At 36.8% G+C, this 14,261-nt stretch overlaps 1 protein-coding gene across 3 annotated transcripts in view; it reads left to right on the top strand.

Annotated features, from left to right (window-relative positions):
* Positions 1-14,261, top strand: part of TEX9 (testis expressed 9) — a 60,621-nt gene that overhangs the window by 44,239 nt on the left and 2,121 nt on the right. For all 3 annotated transcript variants that reach the window (XM_006210957.4, XM_072962379.1, XM_072962380.1), the window contains one exon: positions 14,013-14,147. In XM_006210957.4, coding sequence (XP_006211019.2) covers positions 14,013-14,147 — 135 coding nt within the window. The remainder of the gene's footprint in view (positions 1-14,012; positions 14,148-14,261) is intronic.

Here is a 14,261-nt window from a genome sequence, read left to right as displayed (position 1 = left end):
TATCCATCTCACACTCACACACACACACACACACACACACACACACACACACACACACACACACAGAAAAGGAAAAATATTTTTTCCCCTGGTGATGAGAACTCTTAGGATCTCCTCTCTTAACTTTCAAATATACCATACAGCAGTGTTGACTCTAGTCATCAAGTTGTATAACACAAACCTAGTACTTTTTTATCTCACAGCAGAAGTTTATACATTTTGACCACCTCTTCCCATCACCTCCTGCCTCTGGTAACGACAAATCTTATCTTTTTCTGAGTTTGCTGGGGTTTTTGTTTCTGTTTTTGATTCTACATGTAAGTGAGATATACAGTATTTGTCTTTCTCTATCTGACTTATTTCACTTAGCATAATACCATCGAGGCTCATCCATGATGTTGCAAATGGCAGGATTCCTTCTTTTTCATGACTGAATAATATTCCATTGTATATGTATACTACAACTTCTTTATCCATTCATCTGTCAGTGGACAGTTAGGTTGTTTCTATGTCTTGGCTATTGTAAACAATGTCGCTGTGAACTTTGGGGTGCGGATATTTCTTTGACATAGTGTTTTCATTTCCTTTGGATATATTCCCAGAAGTAGAATTACTAGATATATGGTAATTTTATTTTTAATATTTTGAGGAATTTCCAAAGTGTTTTCCATAGTGATTGTACCAATGTATAATCCTACCAACAGTGCACAAGTGTTCCCTTCTCCACATCCTCACCATCACTTGTTACCTCTTATTTTTTTGATGATAGCCATTCCAGCGCTTGTGAGGTGATAGCTCATTGTGGTTCTATTTTGCATTTTCCGGAGGATTAGTAATGTTGAGCACCTTTTCATGTACCTGTGTATCTAGAAAATTGTCTATTCACATCTTTTGCCCATTTTTTAAATTGGATAATTTGATGTTTTTGTTGTTGTTGAGTTTGTATGAATTCTTTATACAGTTTGGATATTAACCTTTTCAGATATATGGTTTGCAATATTTTTTCCCATTCTGTAGGTTGCCTTTTTGTTTTGTTGATTGTTTCTTTTGCTGTGCAGAAGAAGCTATTTAGTTTGATGTAGTTCCACTTCTTAATTTTTCATTTTGTATGTTGTGATTTAGGTATCCTACCCAAATATATCATTGCCAAAACCCATGTCATGGAGCTTTTCCCCATGTTTTCTTCTGGAAGTTTTATGGCTTCTATTGTAAAATATTAAGTTCCTATTCCATTATGAGTTCATTTTTGTGAGTGGTGTAATTCAGGACTAGTTTCATTCTTTTACATGTGAATATCCACTTTTCTTTGTACCATTTACTGAAGAGACTATCCTTTCCACATTGAGTATTCTTGGCTCCTTTGTCAAATATTAGTTGACTGTACATGCTCTAGGCTCTAGATTGTTCTATTGGTCTATGTTTCTGATTTTATGCCAGTAACATACTATTATGATTACTATAACTATACTGTAGCTTGAAATCAGGAGCTATGATTCCTCCCACTTTGTTCTTTCTCAGGATTCCTTTGGTTGGCTATCTGGGGCCTTTTGTGACTCCATATAAATTTAGGATTTTTTTTTCTAATTCTGTAAAAAATGCCATTAGAATCTTGCTACGGATTGCACTGAATCTGTAGGTGGTCTTGGTAGAACTGACGTTTAAAAAATACTAATTCTTCCAATCCGTGAACACAGGATACCTTTCCATTTATTTGTGCCGCCTTTGATTTCTTTCATCAGTGTCTTAAAAGTTCCCAGTGTGTAGATATTTTATGTCCTTGGTTAAATTCATTTCTAAGTATTTTTTCTTGATGTAATTATAAATTGGATTGTATTTCTTTTTCAGATAATTTGTTATTATTGTATACAAACTACTAATTTTTTGTTGTTGTTGTTAGTGGAGGTTTTGGGGATTGAACCCAGGTCCTTGTGCATGCTAAGCACACATTATTCTACCACTGAGCTATACCCTACTCCCCGGTTTTTTAATGTTAATTTTGTATCCTGCAACTTTACTGAACTTGTTGATGAGATCTAATGGGGTTTTTGGTGGATTCTGTAAGATTTCCTATATATAAAATCATATCACCTGCAAATAGAGATAGTTTCATTTCCTCTTTTCCAGTTCTGATACTTTTTTTTTTTTTTTGCTTGATTTCTCTAGCTAGGAATTCTAGTATTACGTTAAGTAGGAGTGGTGAGAGTGGGCATTTGTCTTGTTCCTGACCTTGGAAAGTTTTCAGTGTTTCACCACTGAGTATAATTTTAGCTGTGGGCTTGTCATATAGGGCCTTTTTTTTTATTGAGATACTTTCCTTCTGAACTTAGTATATTAAGAGTTTTTATCATAAAAAAAAAGAAATGACAGGCAGTTTATCTCTGAGAATATTGGAAGGATAAAATTCTTGATGTGCTATGTCTTGAGTGCTTCCTTAAATTATAGTAAAAAATTACGCTTCAAAAACCTGCTTTTTAAATCACCTGCTGATTATTTATATGAAGATAATGCTACTAAAATTAGAGCTAAATTTTCCAAAAAAAGAGTTTTTATCATGAATGGATGTTGAATTTTGTCAAATGCTTTTTCTGTGTTGAGATGATCATGTGATCATCTTTTCTTTCATTCTTAACATGATGTATTATATTGATTTGCAGATAATGAAACATTTTTGCCTTACTGGGATAAATCCCACTTGATCATGGTGTATGATCCTTTTAATGTATTGTTGAATTCAGTGAGCTTATATTTTGTTGAGTATTTTTGTATCTATTGATACTGGCCTGTAATTTTCTTATTTTTGTGGTTTCTATCTGGTTTTGATATTGGGGTGATGTGGCCTCAAAGAGTGAATTTGGAAGCATTCTTTTCTCTTCAGTTTTGTGGAGTAGTTTGAGAAGGATAGGCATTAACTCTTTTAATGTTTAGTATAATTCATTTGTGAAGCCATCTGGTCCTGGTCTCTTATTTTATTGGGAGTATTTTTTTTATTACTGATCTGAGTTCATTACTGATAATTGGAGGTCTATTCATATTTTATATTTCTTCCTGATTCAGTCTTGGGAGAGTGTATATTTCTAGGAATTTATCCATTTTTTTTATAGATTGTCTATTATTGGTATATCACTAAGCAGAGTAATCTCCTTTTGTCCTTTGTATTTCTGTGGCGTCAATTGTAACTTCTTTTCATCTCTCATTTTGTTTATTTGAACCCATTCTCCTCCATCCCTCACTTCTTTGCCTCCCTCCTTCCGTCTTTCCTTCTCCATACTTTAGGTTTTGTTTGTTCTTCCTAATTCCTTTAGATGTAAGATTAGGGGTTTTTTTTTGTTTCCTGATATGGGCTTGTATCACTGTAAACCTCCCTCTTGGAACTGCTTTTGCTGCATCCCACAGATTCTGGATCATTGTATTTTCACTTTTATTGTCTCCATGTATTTTTTAATTTCCTCTTTGATTTCTTCAGTGACCCATTGGATGTTTAGTAGCATATTGTTTAGCCTTTACATTTTTTTTTTTATAGTTGATTTCCACTTTCATAGCATTGTGGTCAGACACTTGGTATTATTTCAGTCTTTTAAATTTGTTAAGACTTGTTTCGTGGCCTAGTGTACAATCTGTCCTGGAGAATGTTTCATGTGCACTTGAAAAGAATGTGTATTTTGTGGCTTTTGGTTGCAGTAACTGAAAAAAAAAAAAAAACCACTAGAAGGATGTTCTATATATCTGTTAAGTTCATCTGATCTAATGTGTTCTTTAAGGCCCACGTCTCCTTATTGATTTTATGTCTGGATGATCTGTCCATTGACGTAAGTGGGGTGTTAAAACCGCCTACTATTATTCTGTTACTGTCAATATCTTTGCTTATATTTGGTAATATTTGCTATCTGCATCTAGGTTCTCCACTTTGTGTGCATAAATATTTACAAGTCTTGTATATTCTTTTGTATTGATCCCTTTATCATTATGTAATGTCCTTCTTTGTCTCTTGTTCCCAACTTTGTTTTTCCATCCCCTCACTTTCAGTCAGTGTGTCTTCAGATCTAAAGTGAATCTCTTGTAGGCAGCATATATATGGGTCTTGGTTTTGTATCCATTCAGCCACTCTATGTTTTCTGATAGGAACATTTAGTACATTTACATTTAAAGTGATTATTGATAGGTCTGTACTTACTGCTATTTTGTTAACTGTTTTGGGATTGTCTTTGTTCTTTTTTGCTCCTTTTTTCCCCTCTTCATTTGTAATTTGATGACTTAACATTATATTGGATTCCTTTATCTTTTTTTGTGCATTATAGATTTTTGTTTTGTGGTAACCATAAGGTTTATATTAGCAACATATATAGAAAATTATTTTAAGTTGATGATTTCTTAAGTTGAACACATTCTGACAACTCTGAAGATGAGCAATCTACCCAATAAAATGTTCATGGTAATGACCATAAAGATGCTCAGTGTGCTAGAAGAATGGGTGAACACAGTGAGAATTTTAAAAAGGAGTTAGAAAATATAAAGAACCAACAGAGCTGAAAAAATGCAGTAACTGAAAAAAAAAAAAAAACCACTAGAAGGAATCACTAAATTGGATAATACAGAGAAATGGATCAGTGACCCGGAAGACAGAGTAGTGGAAATCACCGAAGTTGAATAGAGAAAAAGGAAAAAGAATTTTTAAAAAATGAAGACAGTTTAAGAGATTTCTTGTAAACATCAGACATACTAATGTTCACATTATAGTGGTCCCGAGAGACAGAGGCAGAGAACCTTATTGAAGCACTTGTAACTAAAAACATACCCAACATAGGAAAGGAAACAGACATCCAGGTCCAGGAAGAACAGAGAGACCCAAACAAGATCAACCCAAAGAGATCCATACCAAGATATATTATATTGAAATGGCAAAAATTAAAGAGAGAATATTAAGAGCACAAGGGGAAAGCAACTAGGTCCATATAAGGGAGCTCCCATTAAGACTTTCAGCAGAAACTGCAGGCCATCGGGGAGTGGTGCAGTATATTTAAAGTGAGGAAATGAAAAAACCTGGAGCCAGGAATGCTCTACCCAACAAGGCTATCAGTCAGATTTGAAGGAGAGAAAAGGAGTTTTTACAGACAAGCAAAAGCTAAAAAAGTTCCACATAGTCTGTTCCATTGAGCTGTATGTCTGTTTTCATGTTAATAATACACTGTCTAGATTATTACACCTTTATAATAAATCTTGAAATCATGTAATTTCTTTTAATTAGTGTTGACATTAGCTTGTCTTTTCCATCCTTTTATTTGTAACTTATTTGTATCTTCTCGTAGGCAGCATACAGTTGAGTTTTCCTGTTGTTTAATCCAATCTGACAGTCTCTGACTATTTAGGAGGTTTAGATCATTTCATTTAATGTGATTATTAATAATGGTTGGGTCTGATTCTATTAACTAGCAGTTTCTTTTATTCACATATGTTCATTCTTTCCCATTGTTTTTCTCCTGAATATTTTTTAAACATTTCATTTTGTCTCATATATTGGCTCATTATCCCCACTTTTTGTGTATACTTTCTAATTTATCAGATACACCTTTAACTTATCATTGTCTACCTTCAAGTAACAGCATTTTATGAATAATGTAAGACCTTTTCAGTGGTATACTTCTCTCCTGCCCTTTTTGCTACTGTTTTCATACACATTTTACTTACACTAAAATTCCACACTATATTGTTAAATTTTGCTTTAGAGAGTTAATAAGCTTTCGTAAGTAGTGCTTCTAGGAACATTGGGGTGCATGTATCTTTTTGAATTAGGGTTCCCTCTGGATATACGCCCAAGAGTGGGATTGCAGGATCATATGGTAAGTCTATTTTCAGCCTTTTGAGGGATCTCCATACTGTTTTCCCTAACGGCTGCACCAAACAGCATTCCCATCCACAGTGTAGGAGGGTTCCCTTTTCTCCACACCCTCTCCAGCATTTATTGTTTATGGACTTTTAAATGATGGCCATTCTGACTGGTGTGAAGTGACACCTCACTGTAGCTTTGATTTGCATTTCTCTGATAATTAGCGATATTGAGCATTTTTTCATGTGCCTATTGGCCATTTATATATCTTCATTGGAAAATTGCATGTTTAGGTTCTCTGCCCATTTTTGGATTGGGTTGTTTATTTCTCTCTTATTAAGTTGTATGAGCTGTTTATATTTGCTTATGGTTTCCTTTGCTGTGCAAAAGCTTATAGGTTTAATTAGGTCCCATTTGTTTATTTTTGTTTTTATTTCTGTTGCCTGTGTAGACTGCCCTAGGAGAACATTGCTGAAATTTATGTCAGATAATGTTTTGCCTGTGTTTTCTTCTAAAAGTTTTATATGTGTCTTGTCTTATGTTTAAGTCTTTAAGCCATTTTGAGTTTATTTTTGTGTATGGTGTGAGGGAGTGTTCTAACTTCATTGATTTACATGCAGCTGTCCAGTTTTCCCGTCACTGCTTGCTGAAGAGACTGTCTTATCTCCACTGTATGTTTTTGCCTCCTTTGTTGAAAATTAATTGACCAAAAGTTTGTGGATTTATTTCTGGACTATTCTATTCCATTGGTCCCATTGGTCCATATGTCATTTTTATACCAATAACATGCTGTTTTGATTATTTTAGCTTTATATTATTGTCTGAAGTCTGGCCCAGACATGGAAACAACCTAAATGTCTATCGACAGATGAGTGATTAAAGAAGTTGTGGTATATTAACACAGTGGAATACTACTCAGCCATAAAAAATAATAAAATAATTACATTAGCAGCAACATGGATGGACCTGGAGATTGTCATTCTAAGTGAAATAAGCCAGAAAGAGAAAGAAAAATACCATATGATATCACTTATATGTGGACTCTTAAAAAAAAAAACTTATTTCCAAAACAGAAACAGACTCTCAGACATAGGGAACAACCTTGTGGTTATCCTGGAGGGCAGGCGGGTGGGAAGGGATAAATTGGGAGTCAGAGATTTGAAGATACTAAGTAATATATATAGAATAGATAAACAAGTTCATGCTGTATAGCACAGGGAACTATATTCAGTATCTTGCAGTAACTTATGGTGAAAAAGAGTATGAAAATGAATATATGTATGTTCATGTAAAAAAAAAGTTAATGAACTTTCTAAATTAAAAAAACCTGTATATGACATATAAAATTTACCCTAATTTTTTGAAGTGTACAGTTCAGCAGTATTACATACATTCACACTGTTGTGTAAACAAATTTCAGAATTATTTTTTCATCTTGCAAAAACTGCAAACCTATGTCCATTAAAAATAATTCCCATCCCCCTCTCCCTGACCCCTGGCAACCACTATTCTACGTTCTATCTCTATGATTTTGACTACTCTAGGTACCTAGTATAAGGGGAATCATATACTATTTGTCTTTTTTGTGACTGGCTTATTTCACTTAGCATAATGTCCTCAAGGTTCTTCCATGTTGGAGCATGTGTCAGAAGTTCATTTCTTTTTAAGGCTGAATAATACTGCATTGTATGTAGGTAACAGATTTTGTTTATCCATTCATTGGATAAAGCAACCTGGGTTGCTTTCCCCTTTTGGCTATTGTGAATAGTGCTGCTATGAACGTGGGTGTACAGATCTCTCTTAAAGACTCTGCTTTCAATTTGGACATTCACCTAGATGTGGAATTGCTAGATCATATGGTAATTATGTTTTTAATGTTTTGAGGAACCACCATACTGTTTTCCATAGCATCTGCACCATTTTATATCCCCACCAACAGTGCACAAGTGTTCCAATTTTTCCATATCCTTGCCAACACCTGTTATTTTCTGTATTATTATAACAGCACTGTTACACTGTTATTTTTATATCCTAGACATTAATTCTTTGTCAGATACATGATTTGCACATATTTTCTGTAAATTGCTTTTTCTGTATTGATTGTGTCCTTTGATGTAGTCCAGTTTGTCTGTTTCTTTCTTTTGTTGGCCTGTGCTTTTAGTTTCATATCTAAGAATTAACAACCAAATCCAGTGTCACGACCATTTCCCCTATATTTTTCTAATAGGTTTATAGTTTTAGGGTTTATATTTAGGTCTTTGACTAAATTTGAGTTAATTTTTGTATATAATATGAAATATGAGTACAGCTTCATTCATATGCCAAGGAGACACCTAGTTTCCCAGCTCAATTTGTTAAAGAGGCCATCTTTTCCTAGTGAATGGCCTTGGCATTCTTGTCAAAAATCATTAGACTTTATATGCAAGGAGTTATTTTGGATCTATTCCATTGGTCTATGTATGTTCCTTTATGTCAGTATTACACTGTTTTCATTACTATACATTTGTAATAAGTTTTGAAACAGGAAGTGTGAGAGCTTCAACTTTTGTTCTTCATTTTCAAGATTGGCTATTTGTGTTCCCTTGAGATTCCATATAAATATTAGGATGTATCTGTTTCTGTAAAAATGCCATTGGGATTTTGATAAGGATCATACTAAATCTATAGATCTCTTTGAATAGTACTGACATCTTAATAATGTTGAGTCTTCCAATTTATGACCACAGAATATTCTTCTATTCTTTTGTCTTTAAATACTTTTGGCAGTGTTTTGAAGTTTTCATTGTAAAAGCATTTTACCTCCTTGGATACTTTTATTCCTAAGTACTTTATTCTTCTTTATAGTATTCTATGTGTAATTGTTCACTTCTCTTTAGGAATGTTCATTAGTAGTACATAGACACACAGCTGGGTTTGTTGTGTGTTGATTCCATATTCTGCAACTTTGCCAAATTAATTTATCCTGATGGTTTTCTAGTGGAATCTACAGGGTTTTCTACATACAAGATAATGTCATCAGTGAAGAGAGAATCTTGATTTGGATGCCTTTTATTTTTCTTCCCTAGCTGCTCTGACCAGAACTTTCCAGTACTAAGTTGGATAGAAGTGACAAAAAAGAGCATCCTTGTCTTGTTCCCAATTATAGAGGGAAAGCTTTCAGTCTTTTACCATTGAGTTTGATGTTAGCTGTGGGCTTTTCATAGATGGCTTTTATCATGAATCTTGAATTGAAGTAGAATCCTTCTGTTCCTTGTTTGGTGTTTTTATCATGTTTAAGTGTTGAATCTTGTCAAATGCTTTTTGTGCATCAATTGAGAGGATCATGTGAGTGTTGTTTTTTCCCCCTTCATTCTGTTAATGTGGGGTGTTAAAATGACAGGTTTTCATGTTCATCCTTGGCATTGCACAAATAAATCCCACTTGGCCATTGGGTATAATCCTTCCTACGTGTTGTGGAACTCGGTTTGCTATTATTTTGTTGAGGATTTTCGCATCAGTATTTCTCGGGGATATTGGTTTGTAGTTTCCTGCAGTGTCTTTGTCTGGCTTTCGTATCAAATTATTACTGGCCTCATAGACTGAAGTGTTCTGTCCTTTTCATTTTAGGGGGAGGAACTTGAGGATGATTGGTATTAATTTTTCTTTAAATGTTTCGTAGAACTCACGGGTGAAGCCATCTGGTCTGTGGCTTTTCTTTGTTGGGAGATTTTGATTATTCCTTCAGTCCCTACTAGTTACAGGTCTATTCAGATTTTCCTGTTTCTTCATTATTTGGTTTGGTAGGTTGTGAGTTTCTAGGAATTTATCCATTTCATCCAGGTTATCCAACTTTTGGTGTACAATTTATCATGATACTCTCTTATGAACTTGCAATGCCTCCTCTTCTACTTACAATTTTATTTCTGTAAAATCAGTTGTAATGTCCCCTTTCATTCCTGATAATAGATATTTGACTCTTCTCTCTTTTATTCTTAGTCTAGGTAAAATTCTGTCAATTTTGTTGATCTTTTCAAAGAACCAACTCGGTTTCACTGATTTTTCTCTGCTGGTTTTCTATCCTTTATTTCACTGACTCTGCTCTAATCTTTATTGTCTCCTATTTTCAGCTTTGGGTTTAGTCTTTTTCTATAATTCTGTAAGTTGTAAAGTTAAGTTGTTGATTTTAGATCTTTTTTTATGTAAATATTTACAGCTGTAAATTTCCTCTTTAAAACTGCTTTCATTGCATCCCTTAAATTTGGGTATGTTGTGTTTTCATTATCATTTGTCCAAAGATATTTTGATTTCTCTTGTGATTTCTTCTTTAACTCATTGGTTGTTTGAGTATGTTGTTCAATTTCCACCTATTTTTGGATTTTCCTAATGCTACTGATTTCTAGTTTCATTCCCCTGTGAACAGAAAAGATGCCTTGCATGACTTCACTGTTTTTAAATTTACTGAGACTTGTTTGTGGCCTAACACATGATCTGTTCTGGAGGTGGGTCCATGTGCACTGTTACACTGCTGTTGGGTGGAATGTTCTGTATGCCTGTTGGGTCTAGTTGGTCTATAATGTTGTTCAAATACTTGTCCCTTATCTTCTGTCTGGTAGTTCTTCTGTCTATATTCTTTATTGAACGTGGGGTATTGAAGTCTCATACTATTATTGTAGAGTTATTTATTTTTCCCACTAATTCTGTCAGTGTTCGTGTCATATATTTAGTAGTTCTGATGTTTGGTGCATATGTATATTTATAATTGCCATAGCTTATGGTGAATTCACCCTTATAATGTCCTTCTTTGTATCTTGTAACTGTTTTAACTTAAAGTCTATTTTGTCTGACATTATAGCCACCCCTATTCTCTTTTGGTTACTGTTTTCAGAGGTTCGTTTTCCATTCCATCATTTTCAGTCTGTGTGCCCTTAGGTCTAAATTGAGTCTCTTATAGACAAAATATAGTTAGACCTTGTTTTTTAATCCATTTTTCACATTTTGGGGGAGTTTAGTCTATTTACATTTCAAGCTATAACTGATAGGAAAGAACTTTCTATTGCCATTTTGTTCATTGTTTTCTATATGCCTTAAAGCTTTTTCGTCTCTCATTTAAGGGTCTTAATTCCCAAAGGGTCTCAGTCCTGCTGCTTCTCAGGGCTTTAGGTATTGTGTTTTATTCCTCTGCCCATAGTCTCTTGACACTAGTTTCCCATGGTTCTGCAGACTCCTTGCAGTTCTCATGTGCAACAGTGCCCATCCCTGCTTTCAGGAGCCTCCAGCCAGATATCTAAACTATGCCACCATTCCGTCAGTGCTCTGAGTCAGGTGAGACATAAACCACTCAGGCAGACCTAAGACAAGTCAGAATGCCACAAGCAAGTTCCACTCTTTTATTTGCATCCTGAGGAAAAAGCCATGGGTTGGGGCTTCCTTCTACTTGGTCTAGAGGGTGAGGGGAAAAGGTAAGTGCCATGAAACTTCATACCATTTTGAATATGGCTTTTTCTTGGTTATGTGTTTAATTGGTTGCTGCTGCTAAGTTGGTTTTAGAATCCTCACAGTGCTACATTGGTCTGTATATTGTACATCAGTGTTTCCATGGATGTTTCTTGGGAGAACAAGGGACTCGAGTTTCCTAATCTGCCATCTTGCTGACATCACTCTCTATTATCATTTTAATATATTTTTTTGAGCTACAGTTGATTGACAGTATTAGTTTCAGGTGATTCAAAATTGTTATAGATTATGCTCCATTTAAGGTTACTATAAAATATTGGCTATATTCTCTGTTCTGTACAGTGTAACTCTGTAGCATATTTATTTTATACATAGTAGCTCATATATCTAAATCCCCTGCTCCTCCGTGTCCTACCCACCCCCTCTTCCCTCTCCCCGCTGGCACAGTGTGTCTTTGCTGCTGTCAGCCTTCTGGTAAATGGGCTGGGTCCTGGCATGGCAGGTTGCAGTACTGTGGGTGATCCTGGGGCTGGTGTCTGCCCAGTGGCGGGTGGGGTTGGGGCTCAGGGAATCCTGGGCTTAGTGACAGTCCACTGGCAGGCAGAGCCAGGTCCTGTGGTCTCTGGCTACAGGGCCCAAGAGTCCCAGAGCTGGTTTTGGCCTGCTGGTGAGATCAGTTCCTGACAGATGGCTCCAAGTACAGGGTATTGTGAAGCTTGTGTCGGCCTGCTGGTGGGTGGAACTGGATCCCAGGGCAGTTGGCTGAGGGTTCCAAAGTGTCTCAGGACTACTGTTGGCCTGCTGGTGGGCTGAACCAGGCCCAGGGAATTCTGGGGCTGGTTCTGTCTCCTGGTGAGTGGAGCCAGGTCCTGGGATCTATGGCTGCGGGGCCCAGGAGTCCTAGAACTGATTTTGGTTGGCTGGTGGGCAAGGCCAGCTCCTGACACAGCTGGATGTAGAATCCAGGGTGTCCCGAAGTTTGTGTTGGGCTACTGGTAAGTGGGGCTGGGGCCAGGGGGGCGGTCCCCAGTGCTGGTGAGTGGGCTGGATCCTGCCATGGGACTGCAGGGCTGAGGTGGTCCTAGGCTGGGGTCAGCCCTCTGGTGGGTGGGGCTGGGTCCCAAGGTCTCTGGCTGCAGGGGCCTGTGCACTTGTGAGTGGAGCAGGGTCCTGGCCCTCAGGTGGGAAGGGCAGTGTTCCACGGTGGCTGCAGGCTCAGAGGGTCTGAAGGGTAATCTGCCTGCTGATGGCAGGTGGGGCTTTGTCCCCACCCGGCTAGTTGCTTAGCCTGAAGCTTGTCGGGCTGGTGCTGACATGCTTGTGGGTGGGGCAGTGTCCTGGCGCTAATTATAAGCTAGAGGCCGCAATGGTGCTTGCAACACCATGTCCATGGGGTAGAATGGGTTCCCTAAAATGGCTACTTCCAATGTCTACAGCCTCAGGATAAGCTTCAGTTGCCTCTTGTCCCTTGGTGGGTCTGACCGAGGTTCCTTTCAGAAATTCCCTGGGTCCTGGAGCATGTGTGATTTCATGTGTGCCCTTTAAGAGTGGAGTCTCTATTTCCCACAGCCCTCTGGGTCTCCCGACAGTAAGCCCCACTGACCTTCAAAGCCAAATGCTGTGGGAGCTTGTCTTCCCAGTGCAGGGCTCAGGGGGGGCTTAGGCCCCTTGCTCCCTGGGGAGAATCTCCGCAGTTGTAATTGTCCTTCTGTTTGTGGGCTGCCCACCTGGGAGTGTCGGTCTTGAAGATACCATAGCTCTGGTTCTTCTACCTGTCTTTTGTGGTTCCTTCTTTACATCTTTAGTTTGGATTCCAGTCTTTCTCATCAGTATTTGTTCTCTGTAAATAACTAATTTTGGTGTGCGCATGGGAGGAGGTGAGCTCAGTCTTTCTACTCTGTCATCTTGGCAACAAAATCTAAGCTACTCTCAATTATCTTTTACAGAGATTGTTTTAAAGAAAAAATACTGATGTTTACCACATGTTACTATTTCTGATACTTTTCTTTTTTATGTGTGTGCATATATAGATTCATATTTCCTTCTGATATCATTTCCCTTTTACATGAAAGACTATTTTTCCAAGTACAAGATCTTTCTGTACTTAATAACTTACGCTAATCTCCCTTAAAGTTTACCAGTCCTTTTTCTCCATTGTTCAAATTGCTGCAGAGCTCACCCAATTAATTTTTAACACGATTACAAACTCTTCGTTGTCATGGGCAGTGGCTAGATTCTCTGCTCAGCTCTTCAGACCACAGCTGTTGACTTTCCTGGGCTCCCAGGACGCTCACCCTGCACGTATTTCTTAGGTGTCTGCCAAGGATTTGCAGGAACTATGTCTGCAAATTTTGAGGGATTTCCTACCTGGAAATTTCTACCCCCGTGGCAGCCCTGATGTCTAATTCCTCAGCCTAGTAAGACTGGTACTTTTTGCTTTAGGTGTATCCACTGTGAACCCATGAACTGAAAAGTGCTCTCAGAAGCCAGCTGCATGTGGATCTCCACCAGTATGCTTCCAGTTTCTGCTTACTACTGATTATTCATCACACCTTCCAATATAAGCTATTTTGGCATTATTGAAATTAGAACTGAGTTATTTTAAGGCGGTTCTTAACATGCTAGAGGTGTGAACATCATTAAGTTATGAAAGTTGTAGTAATTTATAATACAAAAACTAAATAGTTTTTATTGCTGATGTGATGTTTTACATTAAAATACTACAAAGAATGCATGAGAATTTTTTTCCCTTTTGCAGGATGTAGCAAATGAAGAACACAAAAAAATTGAAATGTTAAAAGCAGAAAACAAGAAGCTAGAAAAACAAAAAGGAGAATTAATGATAGGGTTCAAGAAACAATTAAAATTAATTGATATTTTAAAAAGGCAGAAGGTGAGTTTAACCTGAAAAAGTTTAAATAAATCTTAGGTATTATATGGACCTTTCTACTGAGGATATTGAGTATTTCTACTTAAGGTATTTTTATTTTGACATGCTTAGTCACAA

This window comes from Vicugna pacos, chromosome 6, assembly GCF_048564905.1.
Source record: "Vicugna pacos chromosome 6, VicPac4, whole genome shotgun sequence".
NCBI classification, from domain to species: domain Eukaryota; kingdom Metazoa; phylum Chordata; class Mammalia; order Artiodactyla; family Camelidae; genus Vicugna; species Vicugna pacos.
The sequence above is the reverse complement of the archived record's forward strand: the minus strand, read 5'-3'. Positions and strand labels throughout refer to the sequence as shown.